General features: G+C 43.4%; 2 protein-coding genes across 18 annotated transcripts in view; one reads left to right on the top strand and one right to left on the bottom strand.

Annotated features, from left to right (window-relative positions):
- The window catches only part of CLSTN1 (calsyntenin 1), a 40,687-nt gene extending 36,682 nt beyond the window's left edge, over window positions 1-4,005 (top strand). For all 4 annotated transcript variants that reach the window (XM_030016607.2, XM_030016605.2, XM_030016606.2 and 1 more), the window contains 2 exons: window positions 494-678; window positions 1,359-4,005. In XM_030016607.2, the coding sequence (XP_029872467.1) occupies window positions 494-678; window positions 1,359-1,553 (380 nt within the window). In that variant the 3' untranslated portion in view covers window positions 1,554-4,005. The remainder of the gene's footprint in view (window positions 1-493; window positions 679-1,358) is intronic.
- A 145-nt stretch (window positions 4,006-4,150) lies between these two features.
- PIK3CD (phosphatidylinositol-4,5-bisphosphate 3-kinase catalytic subunit delta) overlaps window positions 4,151-26,968 on the bottom strand; it is a 33,569-nt gene continuing 10,751 nt past the window's right edge. For 4 of the 14 annotated variants that reach the window (XM_030016598.2, XM_041124217.1, XM_041124218.1 and 1 more), the window contains 20 exons: window positions 26,505-26,734; window positions 25,471-25,650; window positions 24,675-24,824; window positions 24,263-24,352; window positions 22,787-23,008; window positions 19,537-19,633; window positions 19,003-19,133; window positions 17,997-18,056; window positions 17,616-17,783; window positions 16,702-16,823; window positions 16,394-16,537; window positions 15,597-15,696; window positions 14,547-14,725; window positions 14,234-14,343; window positions 13,539-13,617; window positions 13,117-13,284; window positions 12,210-12,333; window positions 10,379-10,524; window positions 9,997-10,129; window positions 4,151-9,428 (listed from right to left, as the gene is read on the bottom strand). In XM_030016598.2, coding sequence (XP_029872458.1) covers window positions 9,291-9,428; window positions 9,997-10,129; window positions 10,379-10,524; window positions 12,210-12,333; window positions 13,117-13,284; window positions 13,539-13,617; window positions 14,234-14,343; window positions 14,547-14,725; window positions 15,597-15,696; window positions 16,394-16,537; window positions 16,702-16,823; window positions 17,616-17,783; window positions 17,997-18,056; window positions 19,003-19,133; window positions 19,537-19,633; window positions 22,787-23,008; window positions 24,263-24,352; window positions 24,675-24,824; window positions 25,471-25,650; window positions 26,505-26,734 — 2,771 coding nt within the window. In that variant the 3' untranslated portion in view covers window positions 4,151-9,290. The other 10 variants (XR_005932646.1, XR_005932645.1, XR_005932647.1 and 7 more) reach the window with 10 other exon arrangements.

Raw genomic sequence — 26,968 nt, 5'->3', positions numbered from 1 at the left:
GGTGTGTGTACGTTGGAAAATGGGAGGTGTACTAGTCTTGAGGGGACTGTAAGACCTAGGTAAAGGACCATGAGGAACTGGGACAGTATTTCTTCTGAATGGCATGAGGGAAGAACTGCAGCATTATTCCCTTGATGAGTCGTGGTATCTGTCCTTTGTGTTTTAATTACATTAATTTGGTGTGGGTGTAGGATGTGAGAGGAAGAAAAATAGGTATTCTAGAGAGGAATCTGTGTGTGGTGAAATCTGCTTTCCATGTGTTGTCAGTCGTTCAGATTGATGTAATTATACTTAAGGAACTAAGTTTTAGTTCTTACTCTGCAACTGACTTTTTAAGTGGCCTTAGACAAACTGCCTCTGTAGCTACATATAATATTTGTATCATGCCCATTTGCCTCTTGCAGGTGATGGGAACAGAGGACTAGTTATTAGCATTGTGTAAGAGTTACTTATCGGTATCATCTAAGAAACTCCTTTTACTTTCTTGTTGCAGTTGTTCCAAGTACAGCCACTGTTGTGATTGTAGTTTGTGTCAGTTTCCTGGTTTTTATGATTATTCTGGGAGTGTTCCGAATCCGAGCGGCACATCAGAGAACAATGCGTGACCAGGACACTGGAAAGGAAAATGAGATGGACTGGGATGACTCTGCTTTGACCATCACTGTGAACCCCATGGAGGTAAAGCTGGTGTCTCAGCACTTATCAAAAACATGCCCTTTTGCGGCTGTAATGGGTATGATTGTACATGGACAGAGTAGCAGAGCAAAACTGACCACTGAACACAGAGTAGAGACATTAATTGTGAAATTGTAATGAATGCGCCAAAGCGACAAATGCCAAGAGCAGTTATGCTTGGGAACTTGTATGGGTTATAGCTTCATGATACAGAATTGGATTTTACAGGTCAGTGTCCAGCACTAGTGTTTATCATGCTGCACGCTACCTTAACCATGGTCTGCTTTTTTCCAAAGTCGCATGAATTTATTGTTGAAACATCTGTGTTCATGATGTTTCCTTCTCCTGTGGTTGACATCTGAATTTTTAGAAAATCAAGATGTGCAACCTTAATGCTCTTTGTGTGACCCTACTGAAAGATCCTTTTCCAGTAGAATTTGAAGTACTGGATCACACTTCAGAATTAGTTTGTTTAGTGACAGCTTTGATAGCAATGTTAGACAGCTATTTTAAAGAGCACTATTTCCTTTTTCTGTTCTGGTTGCCTAATTACTGCTGAACTTCTAAAAAAGGTGAGGAGTCTGTAATAGCCCTTTCTCAATATAGTGCCTTGTGCCTGAATTCAAAAGAATAAAAAGAATTTTGGCCAGTATGATATCAACAGCTAATTTTTGTCTTAACAGACTTACGAGGATCAACACAGCAGTGAAGAGGAAGAGGAGGAAGAGGAAGAAGAAAGTGAAGATGGAGAAGAAGATGACATCACTAGTGCAGAGTCTGAAAGCAGTGAGGAGGAAGAGGGAGAGCAGGAGGAGGACCAACAGAATGTTAATAGACAGCAACAGCTGGAATGGGATGACTCTACCCTCAGTTATTGATTCTAGCTGTTCCCTTTGTCTTTACGTTTCTGCTCTAGAAGACTCCACTGTAATACACTCCATTGTTACCAAGGATTCATGGTGTTTAAAAAAAAAAAAAAAAAAATCATTCTGGCCAGTAGATTCAACCCACACACATCCCAGTGTTTGTGATATGTCAGCTAGTTCCTGATGCTGTTTCTAGAATTGTAGTTAGCACCTCTTTTCCTTCAGCCATGCCTCAGTGACTGGATTTTTTTTTTTTTTTACGCTATGTGAGGAACCACCTTGCACTTTTTTCTTCATGTCATCTCAGCTAAGTGACTCTACAGATCCGTAGCCATTGCACATGAATTTCTGAACTGTCTTTTTTGCTCAGTGAAACAAACTTGGCTTTGTTCTTTTTTCTCTTTCTAAAAGATGCAAAGATTGCTTGTTGACAAAGGGTAAAGCTGCTCATTTCAGCCTGTTGATTCCTTTTAATTTTTTTCCCAAATTAGTGCATGTGTAAAGTGGCAGAATGAGGTTAATATGTAGAAGATTAACAGACTTTTTAATATTTTGTAAATATATTGGAATTATGTAATTATGTCATTTGTGGTAGTGAAAACAGGGATTGGGGTTTGAAACATGCTAAAGTAAAAAATCATGCAGCATGAAATATTACAAGTCTCATACTACTGCAGCAGGAGCACGGGCACAGTTATCTAGTGTAGATGTTTCAGTAATACAGTGTCATTGGCCTTGACTGCCATATGTTTGCTCATGCCCCGCTCTGTTTTTTCTTTTAATTTTTCTTTCCTTTTCTTTAATCTCCTTTATTTTTGCAGAGGGAACAGACAAGCTTGTGAGAAATTGTAAAGGCTTTAGGAACCTCTGCAGAGGTTCAACTGCCCTGTGCAATACAGTTGTTTGTTTGTTTTTTCTTTTTTTCTTTTGTTTTTCTCCAAGTCTTGGCATAAGGGCTTTTAAGTTATTGGGAAAAAACACTACTTGGATGGTGGGCAAATTAGTGTGCTGTTGCTGTGGTGTGTTGCCACAGCTCCTATTAATTACAGTGAGGCTGCCTGTAGTACAATGATGGTCTGTTCATAGTGCTGACAGGGTGGATTATTCATTTAGTTGATTGATTGTTACATTGGTAACTGAAGCTGGAAAGCCTGAGACCTGTGTACCTGTGCACCGTGGCTACCAGTCTACACAGATGGGTATTTTGGTTTTTTTGGCTGTTCAGTTTTTCTAATTTGGTAGTGGGAGGGTTTGGGGCATAGCTGATATCATTTCTATTAAACACACTCCTGCTCATTCCCTGTAGCCCCTTGTACAGTAACTTGGACTGTTGGTGTATTAAGCCTTTGTTTACACTTAGTAATTGTGTTTTCCTGCTGGTAAAAAAAAACTGTAGCATAAATTATCCAACCAGAAGACCTTGGGAATCATGTTAATATTATTCCAAGTGTAGATGATTTTGGTTGTTTCTGATCAAAGGTCAAACTTGGAATTGCAAAGGACTTTTCTAAAGAAATAGCTGAAAGGTACGAAAAGTAAGTTATGACCCCATGGTGGAGGATGCTAGTTTTTTTGTAAGGCAGGTCTTGTTCATTTAACTTTATTTGGTCTTCTGCAGAGCCTTGAATAATGAGTATCTGCTTACTTGATTTTTACATTTGGAAGTGGACTAAAACGAGTAACTTGTTTTGCTTGTAACAGGAGACTAGGACTCCATTCACTCCTCAGCACGGTAAGCAAAAAGTTCCGGTTTTTGATCTTGTATGTAGTCTGCCTTTGTTCTAGGTGCACAGACCACACCTCTCATAGCAGGCTAGTTAGTGGCTGACAGTACACAGCAGGGAGACGCTGCATTGGGTAAGCGTGCTAGAAGAGCAACAAGCAAGCCAAAGGGTAGGGCACAAAGGGTCATAATTCAAAGAGATAAAAGATAAGGATTGATCCAAATGTTTCTATAGTTTTGATTTTCAGAGCAGACCTAATTCTCACCTAGCGATGTGTGTAATGGGATCTAACGGTGGGTTTTATCTGGGGTAACGCTTGACTGCGGAGTGCCTTTTACAATAGTAGATGGACCTGGAAGCAGGGAAGAGAACCCACACAACTAGCTTACCGTTTTGGGGGTTTGTTTTTTTATGTAAAATTTTAGATTTCTAAAATGGGGAAATGGTTTTGACTACTTAACGTGGTAATATAACTGCTAGTTTTAAGTAAACTGGGAAACTTTTAACTTATGTCTGACAGTTGTCCTGTGTTAATGTGTAGAAGACTTATCCTTCCATATACTGTTGCTGTAGCTGCTGTATTTTAGACCAAAACTGATCATGACTTAATGGTAATACTGAAAGGTTGTAAACGTCCTGATGCAGTTTGTAGCCACTGTGGGTATAACTTTTCAGATGTGTATATTGGTAACAGGTCAGTTTGGAAAGTCTATAAGCTACAATAAATTTCTGGTTCTAAAGGTTGTTTGCATTTATTTCTTACTGAACAGAACAAAGTTGAATCAAGATATATTAACCGTGTGTTAATTTCCCCTCTGCTGATGGTAGTACAAGAGGTTTGTTTTCATTGATCTCAAGCATAGAAAGGCTGCAGCAGCATGTGTGTACAATTTATCAATCATTTTTTTATTTTTTTACTTACAAAAAATGTACCTAAAGCAACTGAAAAGTTAAACATGTAAACATTCTCTTCTTACAGAACCACCATTTGGCTTAAAAAAATACTTCTTTTTTCAAAGGCAACAGAATAAGCACAATCATTTTGTACAGAGTTAAAAAAAATAATCATGGAAACATCTCTAAATAAATAGAAATAGAAAGGGGTATCACTTTGAGCATATTTATAAAATCAGAAGCGACTTAGAGTGAAATGTAATATATTTGAAAGTGATTTAAGTTTCACTCTTCAGTACAATTCAACTTGCTGAAAACTATCAGGTGAGCTGCTGTTTTGTAAATTTGGAGTCAAAGGCTCTTTGCTGACCCAGTGTAGCCATCAGTTTCATTCAAGATGCTATTCCAGTGGTGTACAAGGAAGAAGGTTTACTTGATGACTCGCTGATATTTTTACTTCTTGTAGGTAAGTTACTTTCTGGAGTAACCAACCTCTCTGTAAAAACTGTGCTGGATTGAGAAACACCTTTGGAATTGCTCAGTTCTTGCAGTTTACACTGATACAACTTTGTTTTATTGCACTTTTAAAATTGAAGGACAGATGACATGAGCCACTGCTGCTTTGTACTTCTGTAAAACTGTATTAGGGCCTGAGTTTTCTGGAAACACTACCAAAACAATGGCTGAAGGTACGAACCACTGCGAGTCTGCAAACCAAGTGACTAAGAAGAGTGACTAAGGAGACTACTAGGTAAGACTGCCTTGCTGCAGTATGACAGGCAGGATCCTGGATTACCAGTTTGTGGCAATGTAAAAGAATTGCTTTTACATTTACGGAATTGTAGTATGTTTCTTCCCTTCCACAAGAACGTACAAACCACTGATGAGGTGGTTGTGGTTTCAGTGCATCTCAGCTTGCACGTGGCCTGATATTTTTGCATACTTTTTGCTCTGTAAATTAGTTCAATGAGGAAGGAAATAGCAATATTTATCTGTTCTCTAAAATGGAGCAAAGTTGTCTGGCCACAGGGAACTCTGCAAGCAAACAGTCTGGACATAGCACCCCAAGAGAGGGAACCCAGAGAGGTCAGAAATGTCTGACTCTCCCTATCGAGGGAGCAGTGGTTTAGAAGGGTGCAGGACTGTTCTCTCACTGATGAGCATGCAAAGAGCTCTAAATCCTACAGTGTTTTCTTTTAATACCGAAACAACTGTTAGAGCTTGAGTGTTGGGCTTCTATTTTCCTTTTTGCATTTACTATTTAGTATTTCAGCAGGACCCCTGCCACCCTTACTTTATTCCATGATTGTGGCAAATTTTCTATATGTTCCATGAAGCTTGGGTGCAGAATGCTTGGTCTCCACAAATCTGGCTCTTAAAAAAAAAAAAAAAAAAAAAACAAACAAACAAACAAAAAAAACCTCGAAGAATTCCAAAAGATGGCATCAAATCTTTACAGGACAATGATGGAACCTTACAAGAGCATCGTCCTAGAGGGTAGGTGACAGAAAGGCTTGATGCACAAACAAGGTGCTTACCAGACATTCATTGTGTGTATTAGTCCTGCATTAACTGGGAAGTAGCATCATGTGACCTGTTCTTCTGGGGGAAGAAAATAATGTAAGCAACAGAGTCATCAGATGGTGTACAGCAGCAGCTTGCTGTGAAAGCACGGGCTTGCTCACCATCAGTTGCGGTAGAGCAGCTGACACATGGTAATCTGCTAACCCCATGGAAACTTTTGCATTTGTCCAAGTCGTTATGGCAATGGGTTTTTTTTAATCAGATGTTAAGAAATGCAAGCATCTACCTACTCCTAATTTAAATTGTGATGCCCAGCACCCTCCTAGCCTCTGAAGCTTGAGGCTATATAATCTGGCACAGGAAAGGAAAATTACAATACTTAAAAGAGCTGGGGAAAAAAAAAAAGTCTGATGGTTTACTCTCATAATTTGTTGACCAGTTCAGTTTCATAATACTGTACTTGTAATTGCAAATATGGATTCACTGTTTTAAGATTTGATTTGAAACCTGAGACAGTACCTGCTGTTCAGTTCAAGAAAATCGTGAGTAGTATTCTAGATTCGGGAGAACCACATCAGTGAAAGTAATTTATAGCATATTGCAGAGAGGCTCATCTTTCACAAAGGACAATACTCAAAGACCACAGGAAATTTCTTTTAGTCTAATCTCTAGAAGCAGCAGCAGGTCTAGAGTGCTGGCTCCAGTCAAGATGGTGTTTTGTTTCCTGCAGGTCAGTTTGTACACATTTAGTCACTGTTGTTTTCCTAGTGTTATGGTCAAATGCATAGGAAGACAGGAAGCTAACTTTCAGTTCTAGCTACGTAGGGTCTGTAACTCAGAGACAGTACAGCAAACACAACTACTTGCTGCAAACACACTTTCAGTACTACTTACTATTAAACAATAGGCTGAAGAACTGTTACAGAGGAATGTGTTAATAAGTAATTTGGTTCCCTTGGAAGGGTACACACCATTCTATCTTGAAATGTTCTGGCCACTTCTCAGCCACATACAGTATCATTTGAAAGGTGTAGAAAAAGGGGAGCTCCAAGGGTTATAGAAAGTTAAAATGAGTTATCTTCTATATAACTGCTGCTTCTACTAACAGGTGCTCTATGAGAGGCAACCTGGCTTATATTAATACATACAAAACAGCAGAGAATAGACTTCATAGCATAACATCTTTTATGAAAAGAAACAGTACTTTAAATCAGAATTTGTATTAGTAACAGCATAACACTAAATCATAATCTGCTAGTATCTGTTTGTATGTAAAGGTAATGAGGGAAGGGTTTATTAAAGGTGTTTCATATTCTATTCACTGACCAAACCTAGTATTACCTACTACTATTCATTTCTACTTAGGGTAGAATTTACTTTTTTAAGGCAGTGTTAACTTGGCTATGCAGCTGATGAAGAACAAATATATTTAAATATACATACCCTCTTAAAAAAAAAAAAAGTTGACTTAGCCAGCACAGGGCAGCATTCTTCTTAAGTACAGGGGTACCTGATTTTAAAGTATTAGAAAGAGCTGCAAGTCAGGAATGAGCTGTACCTATGTCCTAGATGCAAAAATACTATCAATACAAATAATACTAGCAAATCAAATTTATCCTGTGACAGGGAAGATCTATCACGAATAAACAGGCCAGTTCAGTTTCTGTCCTAAACTTGCTGGTTGTGTGGGAATTATTGTAAACCAGACATGAAAGCTAAATTTATATGAGAGAGAAAGTAGTCCATCATTTGACAATATGTACATCTCTTGTCACTGGAGAAACAGGATTTTTTTTTTTTTTTTTTTTCTTTTAACCTACATAAGTAAGAGTAAATAAAAGAAAATTCCTCAACCTAATTAAGGGCATACAAATCAAATACAGGATTCAGCTTCAGGGGTGTCCTGAAAATTAGACTATGCTATTCCTTAAAAGGCAGGAACAGTAGCACCTCTGCAGGAACCTGATGTTGTGGAGAACAGGGGGAATGGAAGGAGGGCACCCCAGGGAACTGCTAAAGGAAGCAGGTACTAACCATGCTACTGCACCTGTCTTCCAGCCTGACCCGTAGGCTGCAGCCTGCTCGATGCACCTCGCTATGCTCACGTGAGAGGCACTGAGCGGTAGCAGTGGCTCCTGTTCATCTGTCCCTGTGCAACACCAGTGCTCAGAACTGCTCACCAGGTGAGGACACTAGCTGGAGACAAAAATATGACACATGAGTAGAAATAATGTGATTGATTACAGCACCTTGTGGGAGACTGGGACAGATTCTGCTTGGGAAGGAGACACAGGCAGCAGGGAGAACAGGAGGAGGCTGGAGTAGACAGTTTGTCCTGCTTTAGGTACCAGCACAGATGACTGCAGCTTGCTGTCTGGCTGAACCCCCGTACAGACACACAGTCTTTGCACACCAGCTCTAATAACAGACGAGGAGTCGTGTACCGCGGTTGAAAGGAGGAAGAGTGCAGAAAGGAACTGGGAATAAATTTGTAAGAAGATGAGAGTTGAGATGCAACTTACTGCAAGTAAGTGTTTCAGTGTTAAACCCACTCATCTGGCACTCCTCTATCCTTACACAGGAAGGCAGACTGGCCAAATAACACAGACACAGAGTGGTACCATCTGTCCCAGCTAACACTGGAATTAACAGTGTTGTATCCCAGTGATTACGTAGGTGTAGGTCAGTGCCCTGCATGCACGTATTACAGGGAAACCAGGTGGCAAACTAGCTTTAATGTACCCCAACAGGAGGTACGTGTAGCAACCATTACATGCCAATTTTGAAAATGCAATCTTGCTGTTTTCAGGCTTAAAAACAGAATAAACGCAGAAACCCAGGAATTGCTTGAGGCTCAACTAAAGTCTGACTTCAGAAAGCAAACAAAAATAGCTAACCCATTGGTCAATCCAATCCCGTTCTTGTGGCATAGGGTTTTTGACAGCAATAGATGGGTTCCAGTTCAGTTTCAGAACACTTTGGCCTCTGTAGCAGAGAGAAAGTAATATGACAGCACGGATATTTTCACCCTGTCACAATGCAGAGCAAAACAATTTGTCCGAGTCAGCTTAAGTGGTGATTTAAGCTGACCTACCTTGGTGTACACTGAAACAGGGTAGGAGGAGCAATCGCACCGTGAAGTTAAGGTCTCTGAGCTGTAATGGTGGGGACCTAGAAGATGGGCTATTATGTAACAGCTACAGGGATACTAGGTCCTCAGTGTTCAGCTAAATTTTCAAGAAAATAGAAATACACACATTAACACACTGGAAGGATGTTACGACTGCCTGAACTCTTCCATTAGAAGATGTATTTGAAGCTTAAGTTCTTAAGGGTACAGTACATCTACCTACCTTTCACTGTATGCTGTAATTTTATTGCCTCATGTCTCTTCCTTGTCCCCCAAAGATCTACAGCAGACATGATTTCGCGGCTGATGACAGTCGCAACAATTTTTCAGTCATGCAGAAGTGTCTGACCTCTGGGAACACAGGTGGGGGACCTTCAACGTGGCAACATTCATCAGTCTTGAAAAACCTGTCTACAACTGCTGGACTCAGTGCACGTATTACATTCTCTTGGAGCAAGTGTGCGGGCTGATGTTGCTCTACTGTCTGTTATCTTTGGATACGTTGTGCGCCAGCCAGTTCACTTTGGTTTTCCAGCTCTCTCGCAAGGCTTCATTAAACTTTAGTCTGAAGTGCTTCAGTGCCTCCTCATCTGTTTTGCCAAGAGCTAGGGAATCCTGAAGGTAAGAGGCAGAAATCAGCATAGCCTCACTGAAAGTGCAACTGAACAATTAACTGAATAATGTTTACTCACTAAGAAATTACTCCATTGAAAGGAGCACCGAGTGGCCCTTAATGGTTTTTCATAGTAACTATAGTTGCATGAGGTTTTTTCGTATTTATGTACGTGCATCCTTCTTTTACATTGGGTATAGGGAAACAGTAGGGGTTATTTTAGTGCTCTTGTACAAAGCTACTGTATTTCAGTTGGCCACGGCTAGGTTGTTATAATTTAAGAGACAAGCCAGGACCAGGAAATGATATACAGCCAAAGAGCTCTGTCTCCTTCCCTCCAAACTGCTTCTACAAGGCACCTACTGCCTTTGTGCTGAAGAATCTGAAGTCATCTCCTGAGGACCAGTATCTGGCATTTCTGATGTCCTGCGCATTAATGTTGGATGTCTACTCGTGATTTTTGGAGCTCATTTGCCTCCAAGACTATGCCCTTCCACACTGAACTCCTCCTCACTGAGCTACGAGATCAGGTACTCAGTTTTAACCATATCTGGGCTCTGCTTCTCCTACCTTTAGATACTGAATGTCTTTAGAGCAGCTGAGTTCTGGCAGGCCAGCAGCTTTCATCAGTGCAAACAAGTGCAGGAAGAGAAGACCATGGCGCCTCAGAATCATGTAGGCTTTTTCACAATAACCTCTGAATCTGTTCAGAAAGGAAGATGAGGCAAAGGAATGAAGAATGCAAGCTATACCATTTTATAAAGCAAGACTACTTATTAGTCTGAACTCTGCTGTCTGCATTGATGACTACCCAGCTCTTTCACCTTCTCTAACAGGTAGATAAATTACTTACTTTTGTGTGTATAGACAGCTATAGGCAACATATCATTGGTGGAAATAAATTCTGAAAATTCAGACCTTAAGAAGCTTAAGTTTAACTGCTAACACTTACCTTTCAAACTTCTCATTGTTGTTAGTTTTTCCTTGCTGGATGACATGCACAAAGTCATAAGTTAAGATGAAAGGAACTCGTTCTCTATTAATACCAAATTTAGTCTTGAAGTTCCCCAAAAAGTGACCAAAATCAATATGGAACAGCTGAAAATACGGAAGAAAAAAATTGTTTTCAGAATCTATTTTAGCTGATCAATGTTGAGTTCTCTTCACAGTTACTGTATTCAAAAGATACTGACCATAGGATTTGCGGAGGGAGAAAAACTACTTCTCCCATGGCACTCCTTTGGGAAAAGGGGCAATATTTACTTGCCAAGATATTCTCTAGTGTAATTGGACGTTGGATAGGGCAGAAAAGGTACTTACCTCTTCAATACTTGGTATATCTGAAGAAATTTCTGATTTTTGTAAAGCCTTAGAGTCTCACTAGCAGAAGCAGAAAGAGAACTAAAACGGGCACCCTACCAGTGGAGTTTGCCGTCCCAGACAGTGTGTGGAAAGAAGATGTCCTGTTTTGAAGTTGCTACGAAATATTACTTGCTCAGGTAAGGCTTCTTTTCCCCCTCCTGTTTTTGGGGGGTTTTTTTGTTTTTTTTAAATACCCAGCACAGTGCCGTCGTTCCACCACTAGCGCAGCGATGGGAAGGAGGATCCTGTGCAGAACCTTGCACGCTATGGTGATTTTGCAGAGCTGCTGTAACCCCAGATACTCAAACCCCGGGTTTGATACCGCAGGGCATCAGCTCCCCCACGTGGACAAACAACTGAGTGGCCTCTGCTCTGCAAAAACAGTTTTGTAAGCCCCTGCCCAGCACTTTTTTTAATGGGGAGAAGAGGCAGTCCTAGAAAAGGGGCTGCTGCTAGTCACAGCCCAGGGAGGGATGTTAGTGTCTTGTTAGCAAATGACACGGTGTCTCTGTCCCTGCTGTGACCCCAAAACAAAGGCACTACTAAGTTTCTTTCACCATGACTGCTTGATTTACAAGAAATAAGATGTAGAGGAGTGGGATGCTACACAGAAAGAGTGCAGGCAGGCAGTTGCCCATACCTGAGAGAGATGAGTGTCAAAAACATCAGCAGCCAATTTTGTACTTTCAAATATTAACTAACTGGCTGACTTCACTGGACCTGCAGGAGACTTACCTTGCACCATATAGCACAGGGTTGGTTTAGGCTTTGTAGAATTCACAATTAAACAAGAAAGATACCTTAGACTTCCCCCTATACCAAAATATATACTGATGTGGTTTAGTACATGTCCTGTTAACAAACAGATTTTCTTTTTCCTAGTTTTGCCTTTTGTCTTCCAAACGGTGCATGAGAAGACAAGTAGAGGAATCAGTACAGGTATCAATGTGAAATTAAAACCATGCTGATCACTTGCATTCATTTTTAAAAAACAAAACAAAACAACATTTTTTTAGGAGGAAGACTATAAATATATCAGCTTGGGTAACAGAGGATCTTACCAAGGAACTACAAGCGATTTGTGACTGCTGAAGCCAAGTAAGTCTTCAGACTGATAAGTACAGTGCTTGAGTTTGCATCTGCAGACAATTTTAGGTCTGAGAGGTATGAATTGCTCCACTGTAATTTCAAAGTTGGTATTAACAGCAGCAGCTGATGGCAATGATGCTTACAGAATTGTAATTCAAATTATAAAACTGTATTTACCCTCTTAATGATAGAAGCTATTGAGAATATTTGTCCAGTCTGCCTCTCGGCCGGAAGGCGAGGTACATTCCTTAGCAGTAGGATTGCACTGGGATGTATAAGTAGCATTCATGCCCCTCTTCCAGTACTTCAACAGCAGCAGTGAATCCCCATACCTGTCCAGTTTCCCGGATCATGATGTTATCACTGTGCCGGTCACCTATCCCCAGCACATATGTTGCCACGCAGTACCCAGCACAGGAAAGAGTGAACTCCTCTATAGCTTGTTCTAATGCGTCGCTGAAGAGGGTGAGAAAAAGATTGAAAGAGACTTTTACTTTGGACACCCGTACTTCACCACTGGGAAGGTTGTTTTTATAGCTTCCCTCATGCAAACCTGCAGGAGAAGGTAAGGCAATCCCATGTTTGAATTTCTGTAGTGCTCTCCAGAGGCACTACTCCCATCCATGCTTTGCAAAAACTAGCTGCAATAACAACTGTCTGTAACTGGAGAGGTCCGGATAAGGTTGTGTCCACAATCTCAACAAAAATGGTTTAGTCTCAACTAAATTCACTCATTTCTAGATCTCTACAGATCCAAAAGATGGAAGCAGGCTCCCAGAATGCTACATCAGAGGAGCACCGATGTATTGCTGCTGTCCGTTTCTGTATCTTGTAAAACCCCAACCTACACAGCTTTTGTGCTGCTTTCTTTTTTCACCTCCCCGTTTTGGCATTGCTCCTGCCCCCTTTCCAGCTGCCACCACGCTACCTATCTCTGGAGAAAGTAACGGGACCAATGGGAAGATCAAGGTTTGGATCCAGCCTGTGAACAATGCTACCTTAAGCGATTAAAGATCAAAAACCTTGCACACAGTAAACCAGATGCCTCCATTTCTGCTCAAGACCTATACAGATCCACATGATGCCTTCCAGTGTGCCAGGCAGCGAAGCAGCCATAGATATTGTGGGACAGCTTGGGAACACGCGTAACTGAAGGAAAAAATTGAGCGAAGCAGAAGAAACGTCTCTAGCTGGAAGGAAGCAGTAAAGCAGCACTGAGTAAAAGGTAAGCCCACTTACCCTGGGTTCTTGGATTTTAGCCAGTTCAGCAGTGCATCCTTGTTGAAGGCTGCAGTGGCCACCATGTTGCTCTTGTTCAGCTGGATGTTGGCAATGGTGTCTGAATGCATGACTACTTCTATCAGTCCAGTCTTGTCTCCTGTGGAGAGGCAGCCATAAGGGGTCATCCTGCAGAGATGAAAGAAACCCTTCCACTGAAATCTTGCCCAGAATGGGGTTGTGTTGACTTTTAAGTTTTCCCTCGTCTGCCTTATCTACTCCATATCTTCTCTGCATTTCTACTCCTCAGTACCACAAAACCTGACTAGCTGTTCACGGAATACTAGACAGACCTGTCGGGGACAAAATAAGCTTACAGACAAAATGGCCTCACCACACGCAATTTATCATTGCAGTGGGACAACTGTGTGTACGTTACTCACCTGAGGTCCAGGCCCTCCTGCTTCCACAGGATGTCCATCAACTGGATCATCTGCAGAGTCAGCATGTCCTGACGAAGATCTGTGCAGCATTACCAAGGAAAAAAGGGTCATAAGTACCTCTCATTCTCCGCTCATCTTGTGCTCTTGCAAGTGGCACTTGTTTTGCCCCTGAAGCAGGCTGCTAGAGGGGCCTTTGCCATGTTTGTCACTTGCTAGGTCGAGCTAGTAAAGATCATCAGCACAGGGCGATGTTTACTAGTGCAGTAATAGTGTAAAGCCACCATACCAGATACCTTAACTTGGACATGATTATACTAATGGAGGTATACGCTGCCTCACTTTGCCAAAGCCCTTCACATAGTAGTCAATGTAGCAATTTAGAAAACATCTGTCTGGACACAACACTGAGCAGCAGCCACTCCAACCCTACAAAGCTTGGACTGCTGTAGCTCTTCAGAGCTCACACCAGGTTTCTCTTTACTGTGTGAGGTTATCCAGCTACTACTGAGCTAAAATCTTAATGAAGAGGGCAGCAAGTGGAAATAGAGAGGAGAGTTTATTATATCTCCAGCTTACTGACAAAAAACTCAAACACGTTGGTAGTCCTCATCTACACATATTTAGGCCCACTCACCACAATAAATATCCGAAACTATTACACCTGTGAAAACATATCCTTTAAAGACTTGACTTACCATCTCCATTTTTAAAAATAATACCCACTCCACCTCCACCTGTCTCTTCATTATTAAACACAATCCATAAAGGTTTCATTTTGGAGTCCATAAAGGTGCACTGATCCACACTAGAGGAAACAAGAACTACCATCAGAGTTTCCATCTATTAAAAAAGCAGCAGCCATCTAAGCTGCAAATTCAACTGCATTTACAAATGCGAACAGACTGGTGAATTCCGTGAGGAAAGAGGACCTCGGGGTAAACAGAAGCCTGGCTCTACTGCTGAACAAAGCCTGCAGCACTAATTAAGAGATACAGCTATCTTCCTTACCAAACTTCAGCGAGGATAATGTTGGGGTTCAGGGGGGACTGGAGGTGGGAAAGTGCTTCAAGGTAAGTTTCCTGCTTCATGCACATATGCATCATCTCCTTGGTTTGAGGCTTGGTGGCCTTCTGAGAACTCACTTTAACAAAGTCATTCAGAGCTTTCATCTTGTTGAGTGCTTCTCCCTGAAAAAAGGGAAGAATGGAACAGGGTTAACAAATAGGAAATTCCTGGAGAAAGTTTAAAAACTATTAAAATCTGCTGTCAAATGTAAACCTTCCTTGGTTGTATCTCTTAGCTTCTCTACATCTTGTGGCAATTTCACACATTGCTACAAAACAAATTTACTACTATCTGCTTGAGGGAGATCCCTAATCAATTATGGATATTCTGCTAGACACAAATGCATCACAAGGTAATGACTGCACCAGGAGTAATGCACATTATCAAGCACCAAAGGAAGAAGTGAGGTGCACTGGTTAGAAAAGCGAGGATGAGACCTAGAGTCCCTGCCCTTCAGTGCTTTTGAGGAGTTCTGGTTATGCAAAAGTGCCACTGAGTCTTGAAAACAGAAGCAGCACTGGTTTGTGGGCAAATGTTAGATACAACATGTATACATGAGTCCCTCACTTCTGAATTAAGCACAGTGATCCTTGATAGATAATAGAGAAGTTTTAGAGAGTGCGTAAAACAGCAGGATTGCCTGACACAGCAACTGAAGGAAAGACTGCACTGCTCTGAATCAGCCAGTTGTGATCAGCTCCTACTACCATGGTAACTCATTTAACTCATCTAATAAAAGCAGTGGTCCTTGAACATTTCAAACCATTCTAGACACATAGCGTAGTTTGGGACATGTGCGGGTGAGTAAGAGATGAGCAAAGTCACATGTGATGGGGAACTCCAGGCTCTTACTAAGATATGCCAAAATCAATATAGCAGTTAGTTAAAAGGCTTTTTTTATATTACTGTTAACATTAAGTTGGAGAAGCTAACAGCTGCGAACCAGCTCCAAGCAAGAGGGAAGTCAACCTTATGGCTAAAAGCAATTTTTACCTGTTTCATCAGAACTTTCATATGGTGGGTGCTGCCTCTGCAGTATGCTTCCAGGATCAGGCCAAACCTCAAGGCAACTGCAGGAACATGCATTTCTGACCTAGCGGAAGAAGGGAGGTTAAAGCAATTCTGACTCACTGCAGCGAGTGACTAATTCTCCCATTCATGCCAACACAAGGAGGGAGGGAGAGGAGGGTGCAGAATATTAGCTGCTGTTTAGATTTTTCTATGTACTGGGGAGGGGAAAAAAAAATGCACTCACCCCCAGAAGGTGATGCAGAAAAACCATTGCTTGAAGTGATGAGACATCTTTCTGAATGACTGAATTGCTAACCACTCCTTTAAGAACATTACTTAAGGAGCCAGGACAGTTCAGAGCCTATGGCTCAGCACTGGCAGGTGGCCATGGATGTCCAAAGTAAATTTCAACTCACAGGCATGTGTGTATATATATAAATTCTGAAAACAGAACCTCATCCAAACACCACCCCAACAACAAAAGAAAAAAAATAACAAACAAATTAAAAAAAAGATTGTGTCTCCTCCTGGAATAATCCTTATTCAGTCTCCCAAAGTAAAAAGCAGCAATTCCTGGGTTTTGGTAATCACAGCAAGGAAATCCCACCAACGCTTTGATGAAAGACACTAGCTAAAGGACAGCCAATAGCCTTTAAATAAATACCCTGACATCTATACATACAGACAAGCTTACTGTATCGCTTCAGAGCAATGAGGAAACCAGTAAATGCTGGTTTCACTCGATTACTGAGAAAAAGCCCAAAACATTTGCTCTTTACCTCAGATGCCAGAAGAGGAAGTGGCCGATCTTGCGGTTGGATAACGCCCTGTCCAGCAGGAACTTGGTTAATTCACAGTCTAAGTAGGATTCATACTTAAGCACCTGGACAAGCTGTAGCAGGTATTGGAACAATTCATGATCTCTGTGGACAGAAAGGAATAACAAAAGACAACCTTATCTTTACTGCGACAAGCGCACTTGCAAAAACTGCAAAGACAAGACTGTCAGCCTTGTTCACAGTCCCCCTCAGCAGCCCTAAACATAAATAGAAAGGGGCTCTGCATATCCCTTGTGGATAACACTTACGTCAGCTTCTTTAATGAGTTGATAGCAAAGGAACCAACGTAACGGTCAGGAAAGCTAAAATCCAGCAGCTCCAAGGCATTCAGGACAGGCAACTCTGGCCAGCTCTGAAGCAGGGAAATCATCTGTAAGGGGGGGGGGGGGGGGGGGGGGGGGGGGGGCGGGGAGCAGAATAGCAAAAAAAGGAACAAGCTTTTTATGACAATTGGTATAAATCTAAAATTTTAGCGATGGAAGAAGAGCTCCTTTGTGGGGGGGTCACTATTTATAGATGCCTTAGAGCAACTTTGCAGACACTAGGTCAAAACCCATCAGTCCAAACTTTCCAGCAAGGCTGACAGGAGGAGCCATCCAAGTCCACCACAGGGTTACATTTGCTGTACCACAATAAGTGGAATAAGCTCTTTGGGAAAAGCACTTTTCTATAGCATAATAATGTAGACTAGAAAGGGACCTTTAGACGGTCCTGTCAAAGCTCTTGAAGTAAGAACAGCATCCCGCAGCACAGACACCATCCCTAACCGATGTCTGACGTTCTCGGTGGAAGAGATTCTCCGACCCCCTGAGGTAGGCTTGTACTGGTCTCTCACTATCAGTTAAGAATATCCAATCCAGATCCTATTTCTGCCGTGAATTAAACAGATTTTTTTTCTTGCCTCCGGTTTCTAGAGGGAATAAAGCAAGACCTTGTTGGCCAGTAATGAGTCTGGGAGAGCACCCGAAGAGCCAAACCTCAACTCAGCCGGGTACCACTCGCCGTAAGTTCGCAGTGACTGGATGAGAACAGAAAACTACCTGCACCGGGGCACTGCAAAACGTCCCCTGCTAAGTTGGCCTCCCAAACACAAACACAGGAATGTAGACACTGAAAGATGGATCAAAAAGGGAGCCCTGGCTGCCAACCCCCACATCCTTACCTGGGCAACATCTTCATGCTTGTTCCATTTGGTGATGATAAGCAGCTTTGCCAAAGCTTGTGGGTACTGGTCACGGATATCGTACCTCATCTTCCACACCAGGTCTTTCTCATGCTCATATAGTTCTGTGTGGCTCCTCCGCTCCAGTATCTCCTTCAGTTGCAGCTTCTGCTCATGGGAATCACAGGAAAGAGCATACACAGGGCTCAGTCTCAACCCAGAGGACTTGCTCAGCCCAGAGAAACCCTGCAGGACTGGGGCACGACCCAGTTCGGTGAAAAAAGCTGGTTGAGGGTAAGGTGGAAACATATAACTTCATCTATGAAACCAGGCTTGCGCATAGCCTGCACGTAGCCGAAAAACTGACGCCAGAAGACTCACCTCCTCAGGATCTTCTGGTGCAGCACGGGGTTGTTCTCCATTCCTCCCCAACTCCAGCAGCTGGGACACAAATAAAGAGTCTGAGAAAGGCTCCTCATTTCCTCTGTACTTCTAGCTCACCATCACTTCAGGCATTTATGCTGCATTAGAGATCAGTCACTTCCCACCTCTGGAGAAGGGAATCACAACTCTCACAGCCCAAGCGTAGGTAATGTACTCAGCAGGACCCCTCTGCTCAGAGGTGTAACCTAACTGCCCATAGACCACCTTCCCTGGTAACAACAAGAACGAAGGGATGAGTCCTTTCCCCTAAAATGGCACACCTGCACACCCACATAGTTCGTGAACAGGGGCTCTGGGTCACTGAGCTCCAGGCTAACACGAGCCATTCCAGATTCTTAGAATTGGCGTGCGTTCGCCAAGCAGACAGCACTACCCAAGCCACCTTGCACACTGGCATAATCCGTTAAAGCTTCTGAGCCAGAACACGCATCGGGGGGAGCATGCGTATACGTCCCTGGCAGAGCAGATCTCCTTTCTTTCCTGTAACGCGCACATTTCTTCTTCCACTTTGAGTGTCTGACCAGTTGCTGTGACAGATGGAAAATCCCCATACCACACAGCATGTTATCACTCTGTGCTGAAAGGGAGGGAGCTGTCTACTTTCACTCATTTCCCCTTTATTCCTCTTCCTTCCTATAGAGCCTAATGCTGCGTGCAGTTTAAAGGCAGCTCAGTTAAACCCATTTTTTAAACAAATGCTCATCTGTGAGAGCAGCTTTACCTCAGTAATTCACAGGAATTCACAGCTTGGAAAATTATTCACTCAAAGGTCCATTAGTTAAGAGATAGAGCCAAATTTTCAATTAACAGTATCTATTCATCAAGTTTGCTTGTACGCAATCCCTGTCGACAGCTACCCAAGAGACAGTGCCACTGTATGCTCCTGCACCAGCAAAGCTAGGGAATATCTATGCCTTCCAAAAAAAGTGTCCATGTCCCCTACCTGCTCAAAGGATGGGTAATACACAGGATGCAATGCAACACTGGGGAAGCAGATGACCAAGGCTGCTGCACTTTCTGTGTTGGGGTTGCACTGTACCGTGCCCATGGGGTTCAGAAGTTCCCCTTTCTCATCTGAAAAGCAAAGTACGTAAACCCATGAACCCAAATCTTCCGAAGCTTTGGTCCAGAAAGCAGAGCAGAGGCAGCTTCCAGCTCTGTCACTGGACATTGCCCAGCCCTGAGCAGCTCACTTCATTTTCCTGACCTCTCACAAGCAATGTATACATGACATCTTTAGGACAGCAGCAACTTCTTATATCATACATGCAATGCCAAGCAAAACAAGGCCTTCATCTTGGCAGGGCTCTAGATGCCATCACAATATAGAGCGGTAATTGTACTGGGTCTGCCAGTCTGAACTATTATGGCCACTCCTACAACTACTGGACAGCAATGCAGAATGCAGGGCATCTAATGTCCTTATGGTGGAGACTAAAAATGCAAAACAATACAGCAGCTCTATCTCCTGACATACCTGGAAAGGAGGACCACATGTGCAAGCAGCACTCCCCTGTTTTCAGCTGGTCCTTATAGTCAAAGAGCATGACATTCACCCACGCAATTGGGCAGTCCTGCAAAGCAAAGAAAGAAGCTCATTTGGGTGCTGTAACTGCAAAAGCTGGATGAAGGGAAGAGAAGAACTAACAAAGAAGTGAGATATCCCCGTGCAAAACAAAGCCCTAACAATAGCCAGGAATAAGAAGTTATATAATCTTGATCTTTTCCAAGTCAGCAAATTGCTACACAGAATACTACAGGCAGGTAACTTCCCATTCAAGAGTTATGTAGGCACCCCCTCCCCAAAGAGGTGCTGTAAAGACTATACCACCCCAGGTAGCCATGCCTGTCCGCTTACCTTTTAAGTTCTCTTAAAATCAAGGGTACAAGATGGCATCAAATTCAGATATTTGCCAAAACCTGGGGTCTTTTGTGTAGTGCTGAATGGCACCAAACACTCCCTGCAAATACATCTAAAACTTCATCACCCGCTATTTTGCATAGCTGAAGAATCTCTACATTTCTGATAAGGCCTTGCAACTCTACACTTAATGATATTTGAAGGAGCTATGATATATATAAGTTCAGGTATTTCACAGTTTGAGGGGAGGGAGAAGAACCTTAATTTTGAAACAGGGAACACAGAGTTAGTGTGACTTCAGAAAACTAGGCAAAAAATGCTAGATATATCTGATAAGAGGACGAAAAGGCTCGGCTCCTTTGTCCAATAATAAACACTATTTATAGAAATCAACCTTTATGCTGCCAATCCCCCACCACACCGTCCAAAATAAAACCCAAAAGTCCAACCCAGTCACACAAGCCAGTCTCGCTTTAGAGGTGGGAGACTCCAGCAAGTAAAGTGACTGGGACATGGCCAAGAAAGAGAAGCCATCTCCCTGCTCTAACTCAGTTCCCTGCTGCCAGAGCAGACAGACATATTCCACAAGTGACCTAACATTTCCTGCAGTCAGGTTCCCCAGATGAAACAGTTTCCTTCGTATAACAGTTTCAGCAACACCGGCGTTTCACTCAGCTGCTCAGAAAACACCAAGGCTTAAGCATACGCTAGCACAGAAACCGACTTGCAAAGAGGTTGCGAGGCAAAATTCTAGTGAGACGCACCCACAAACAGCGTAATATTTGAAGGGAACCACAGGGAGACTTCTTTTTGTTCCACTGAGACATTCTGGAGAATGTATCCGGCTTACCCCGAAAGTACACCAAAGGACTTGGTGGATGTAGCAAAGTCAGCATTTTCCTCTAATGCGACAAAATTAATCGCTTCCAAGTGGCCTCTCACAAACCTTTGAGTTGATTTGATTAGACTGAGTATCTTCAGTAAAATCCCATTTGAGACATCAGCTTCTAGATCATAGGGAAAAGCCAAACTAAACACCACCACCAGCAATAACCTTTTCTAACAGAGTAAATGACATCAAACCACAGTGCAGAGCCTGCCAAAACGCAAGGCAAGATTGTTGGTGGATAAGGTCCAGCAAAGCAACGATTCAGCATTGTAAGGACAGAAATATCTCCTGCATGACTTACAGAAACACTGAAAGCCAACCCTCTGGGTGACATTAACCCTCTGACTCATCCCAGTCAGTCTGCAAACATGCCTGTTTTTGTGGCAGTAAATGATTTAGTCCCACCTATCTGCTCTGGACAGTCTGCACAGACAAACAACATGCACGTAATTAACCTCTGAGTACTATAAGCAAAGCAAGCTAAAAGATTATTAATCAAAAACAAAAAACAGGGTGCACTCTGACTGTAACCTCCTCTTACCAATCATTTTAAATGAGATCTGGGCACCTCACTCAGAGCTGCAGCTGACCGTGTGGAAAAAAACCATTTCTGCAGAGCTCAGCTCCAGCAAACATTATGATTCTATATTAAGAGCTCACCAGAATGCATTCACCTTTCCCCAGTACCAGAACACACACAAACAAGATCCTCTTAACAACTCAGCTAACCAGGCTGGTTTTGTTTTGTCAATCAGAATAGCAAGATTTCTCTCTGACTGCTTCAGAACTGAAAATTATTCCAGTGTGACCACAAAAACACAGCCTGTGGATGAATCAGATATTCTGTTCAACAAAAGCCTCCAGCAGGAGTTGGAGTTCTGCTATTCTTAAGTAAAAAAAACAACAATAAAAAGGTTGATCCTGGTCCTGGCCTCAAAGCGTTCCCATTCTGAAGTCTCCAACCCAGAAATTGGTCCACACAAGCACTACTAGCGGGTTGCCTGTTGCTCCCCAGACATTAATGCACTGCAACCCTGAGAACCCTATAGATGTCAACACAACAAAGCTCAGTGAACCTCCCAGCAGTGAAAAGAAGCTAGCAGAACTGAGACTAAAATCTGTGATCACATTTATCAGCCCCTCATTTCTCTGCACTCTAGTAAAGATGGCATGACTAATCCTCTCTTTAAAGCATGGTAACAGCGTTTTTGTGGCTGCAGAAACAATAATTTGCAGAGGAACAAATGCATTTGTTGCTCATCAAGAAAACTCTTCACATGCAAAGAGCTAGAGGCATCATGCTTAAGTTACAACACTGGGAAACCAGCAATTCAATTACAGGCTGCACTTAAATCTACTTTTAGTTACTGAATTATCAATGGACTAGAAGTTTTGGAATAGAGGAAAGTGAGAAATATCACTACATCTCTGATTCAGAAGCTCAAAACAAGAACTTCCAAAGTGATTTAACACTTTCCATCCTCAGTTTGCAGCATCTGAACAGTAACCTTGAAGATTCTGCACATTATTTTACCTCACCTAAAGCTTTGCTGTAACCAGCGTTTACATTCCTCATTTTCTTCCCCCTGTTAAGTTGCTCCATGGGGGATTTGCATGAAAGACCTTACTAGAAAGAAGATGCAACACAGAAGATGGTTTAACCTCAACTACAAAAAAAGGAAGTTGCAGAACAGCAAAATAGAGACACTAACACAAATGATTCCTCTTTATGTGCATTCATATGCTGGGTATGTTTCTTAATGGTCTTCCTGGACAAGAAATTACATTTAAACAACCTTTCCTACAGGCAACCACTCCTCAGTTTCCTGTTCTGTTGAAAAAGTTACTGGCCATCATTCTGTAAGCTCTTTTATTAATACAGTCCTCTTCTGAAAGCAAAGGGCATTTGGTTCAGAACGGTGTCCTGTGCCCTCCAGCACTGGCAAGCCTTGCTCAGACCCACACTGGCTTACTTACAGCTTTCTTGGACTTCTTCTTGGTGGAACGTGCCTTCTTTGCCTTCTCGATGACAGCATAGAGGGCAAAGCAGAGCCGCGCCATACGGGGAAGATCACAGATGTTAATGTCAAAATCCAGCCTCTGCTTCCACACTGGCTCCGAGCATACGTTCACTTCAGAGCTTGACACTGTCTTGCACAGCATCTCATTGCCATGAAAGAGACCTGCTTGCACGACCAGCTGAGGGAAGGAGAAGTAAGAGAATACCATGAATCCACAGGGACTTGACTTGTTTGCTGCAGACACGTGATTAGAAGAGGAATGGGACAGGTCATCCACGCCCCTGAAGAGGATGGCCTACTCCTGTCCCTCTCCCAATTCACTGAGACATGAAGTTCCTTAATCTCCCTCTTCACTCAACTTCAGTAAGGGCATTGTTATCTTTTTACTTCACGTGGACTTGCAAGAGCTGCTTAATCATTGCAAAATGCTTGGGTAATCCATTGGTAAGAGAGTATTACAGGTTTCATGCTGTAAAGCCAGGCCACATAAATACCAAATCTTGCCCCCCAAGATGCTGCAAAAGCTCAGGAACCTGTCACACTGAAAAAGCAGGGCAGACACCAAGAGCTGGTCCAGTGCTCATGCCAAAGAGGCGGCAAATCGACATCCCAGGAGAAGGGCACGTGCAAACAGCTGAGCCCCAAACCAGGCCTGCAGCGCAGTGCCAACGGTGAGCTGCCGCCAGGTGCACATTTGCCTGCAAATCTGCACTCCTCTTGCAGTCTGCCAGATTGCTGTACAGCCGATAGGCCAATCTCATCCCCATCTTTACCTCTTGTTACAGTATTGCTGGCTAGTCTGAATCAAGGGAGTCCTCCCCAGGAGAAGGCCCCTGCAAATGATGGGGCACTGGGCAGAAGAAATAACTATTTCATTGCCTGTTTCTTTATAAAGCCTTGCCCTGCAGAACACCTGTATATGTGATATATTCTTGCCCCATTTCCTTCCTTTCCCAAAGGGCAGCCATTCCCCTTTTCTCCACGTTCGCCTGCTCCCCTTCATGGCAAGCAGCTTGCAAACCCCAGGGCTTTGCTGCATCATGCTTTCTGTCTTAATTTTACCAGTCACCACCTCTCCTATCATTCTCTCTTGTCTGAGCTGAATTTCCCCTCCTCTGCTTCTTGCAGACCTCCCTGCGCCTCCACGCCACTGTCAAGCGATATTACCACAGGGCAGCAGCTCTGTTTGCTACTCAGAAACTTCTGCAGGGGAGTGTTTCTAAGAATGCACTGCTGGGCTGCTGCTCAGCAAGTTCCCTTCCCCTTCCTGTTGTGCTGCAGTTTAGAAACTGCCCAAAGGCTGAATGAAGCATAATAGAGGATCACATGAGATCCAGCTGTCGGCCTCTGCTTTCCTCACCACACAAACAAGACAGATGCAACGGGAAAGCCAAAACACAAAACCAAAACCCCAAAGTGAGTCAGTACCTACCTTCATTCTCTCGTCTGCATTGACCTTGCTGCCTTGCACCAGCTCAATGTAGAAAGACTGCTCTAAGGACCAGAGAGAACTATAGTTTGGCTAGAAAGAGAAAAGGGTTCCGATCAGAAATAGATGCAACAAAGACTTCTTGAGCCAGCACCAGACCTCGTCTCTCATCACGTGCTTGTTGCTCCAACAGAAAAGAGCATTGCCTTGCAGGTGGGCAGCATGAAGTCTGTGACAACCAGGGAAGTTGTGGAGGGAGCTGGAAGGCTGCCTGGAAATTCCCAGCTCTTAGACCCTAGCTAGGAACCCCTCCTGAAAGAGGCAGGGAGAACCAGCTGCCGTTCCCAGACAAGATCAGCATCTCCATCAACGGATGAGTTGAGGGTGACCCCGCTGGGTGACTGTCCCCTTTTACCTTTTTCTTAGGGAGCGGGGGAGGCTTGGCAACCATCTTTGGGGGGCTGGCAATACAGTTGGTTTGCTCATCTCTCATAGCAATGATAGTGGAGGAGTGTACCATGGTCAGGTGGGGCGTCAGGCCTCGGTGCAGGCAGCTGCGAATATACTGCAAAGAGAGGATAGAGTCAGCACGGATGAAAGAGCCAGGCAGGCAAGAGCAGTCACGCAAATCAGAACCGGCTGAAGCAGACACAGGTGGAAGGAGTAAGGAAAGGACACAGCAACAATCAAAATTCAGTTTTAATTTATCTCCTCTTGCTTTATAAACCCGCAACTCACTGGACTCATGTTGGCAGCACTGAGAATATGAAGTGCCTTTTATAGCTGGCATTTCATCAACTGACTTAAATGGCTGCATTAAGGGAAAACACTGAGAGGGATGCAGCACTCCCAACAGCAGTTTGCCCTGCCAGGGGAACACAGGATTACTTGCCCAACCTTCAGGAGGAGAACCCCCAGCCCACCATACAAGCAAACAGACATTTCCAGAACCGTAGTCTATAAATCCATTTACACAGCACTTGGTACCCAGGGACGGGCTTAGATTGCTAGCCCTCAAAAATGTAAGGATCTGTTGGGTTGCTAGAAGTATCCGTTGCCCTAACTAGCATCCGGGTCCTGCCACTGATGCATTGCACTCCTGTAAACAGCGTTGCCTCCCTGATGGAGGATAACACGTCTCAATCCACCCTCCCAGCAAGACGAGGCCATATGGGAACAGGGTCGTTGATAAAGCAAGACACAAGGCTCACCTGGAACTGGTACAGGGGGTAGTTCCCATAGAGATATTCACATTTCCCATTCACCTGCAGGGTGTAGTCCTCTGGGTTCTCGACTGTCTCATGGCGGAAGACGGTAGCCTGCTTCTTGATAGCATAGCTCATTAATGTGATGGGGAACTCCTTTGGGGAGATCTGGAAAGTGAAGCTCTCCTGCAATCCCAACAACACAGCATACACTGTCAAATGCCAGCAAAGGGCTGAAATCAGCACAAGGAGCAGCAGTAGCTCAGCGTATAAGTAACAACATTCCTGTTGCTGACAATAAAGAGCAGGATAGGAAGGCAGAATTACCCCCCACACACACATTAGCAAATAAGTAGGGATGTTTGCCAAACTGGGCAGGAGCACATTTCAGCAGCACAAGCGCAAGGCTGGAAATCGGGAACTTCAAGTCCAGTTTAAGCAGAATCACCAGTTTGTATGGTTGCTAGTCATTAAAAATCTTCCCACTGTCATTCCACCAGCAAGGCAGAGGGTGGCTAGGGTCACCATGCTCAAACACACTGCTCTGGAAGGCCCTTCTCCCATGGGGTAGCTCCCGCTTCATGCCCAGGCACAACATGCAAAAATAACATTAACCAAGAGTAGCAGGCAAGAACAAGGGCCCATGGGCTACACAGACCGATGCCTGCAAGCAGTGTATGCTGAGCATGACCTGAGCAGACTCTTGGGCTTCAAAAGGACAAGGCATGTATTGGATTCCGTGCTCCTCTCCTACCCAAAACCAAAAAGCTTCCACCACATGTACATGCAGCAACCTCAGCTACCAGCTAACCAGTACACCCAACGCATGTTCAGGAAGGGGAACAGCTCCCTTGGTTGGAGGCGCAGAGTGTGCCTCCCAACCATCTCCACAGGCAGAGAAGTCTGGAGAATGAAGATGAAACACTGGACACATGGAAACACTGTCCACGCACACATTATTCTGTCTCCAAATGCCCAAAGGTTCCCAAAGGGAAAGCACAAACCAATTAAACATTGTCACAGAAAAGTTTGTGCTTTACCCCGCCAGACTGAAACTTGACGTTGACAAAAATGTTCTTGGTGGGGGTATGTAGAGGGCCAGTCCCGAGGCCTTTGGCCATGGGCTCCAGCTGCAAGGGAAAGTTGTACTCCATCCAAGCTGCCCAGCTGAGCTGCTGCCGCTTTGCTGCTCTCTCCTCACAGAACTGGCACATTTTGGTGCGGAAATCATTCACCTCCGGATCCTGCACAGAGTCGAACTCGTGCAAACCTAAGCGGAGAGTAAGACAGAAAGGCAAAATAAGCATCCGCACCCAATGGGGAAAATGAGCCTTTGATAATCGAGTGTCTGTGAAATGGTCTTCCTAAACACACGCTTAATATTTGGCCAAAAGAAGAAGGGTCAGCCAAGCTACTACCAATCACTCGCTATGTACAATTGCACCGACTCAATTACTATAGCCCTCTGCCAGCAGGAAAGATCACCCTTCTTGGGTCTGCACAC

The sequence above is a fragment of the Aquila chrysaetos genome, chromosome 6 (genome assembly GCF_900496995.4).
Source record: "Aquila chrysaetos chrysaetos chromosome 6, bAquChr1.4, whole genome shotgun sequence".
NCBI lineage: Eukaryota > Metazoa > Chordata > Aves > Accipitriformes > Accipitridae > Aquila > Aquila chrysaetos.
The sequence above is the reverse complement of the archived record's forward strand: the minus strand, read 5'-3'. Positions and strand labels throughout refer to the sequence as shown.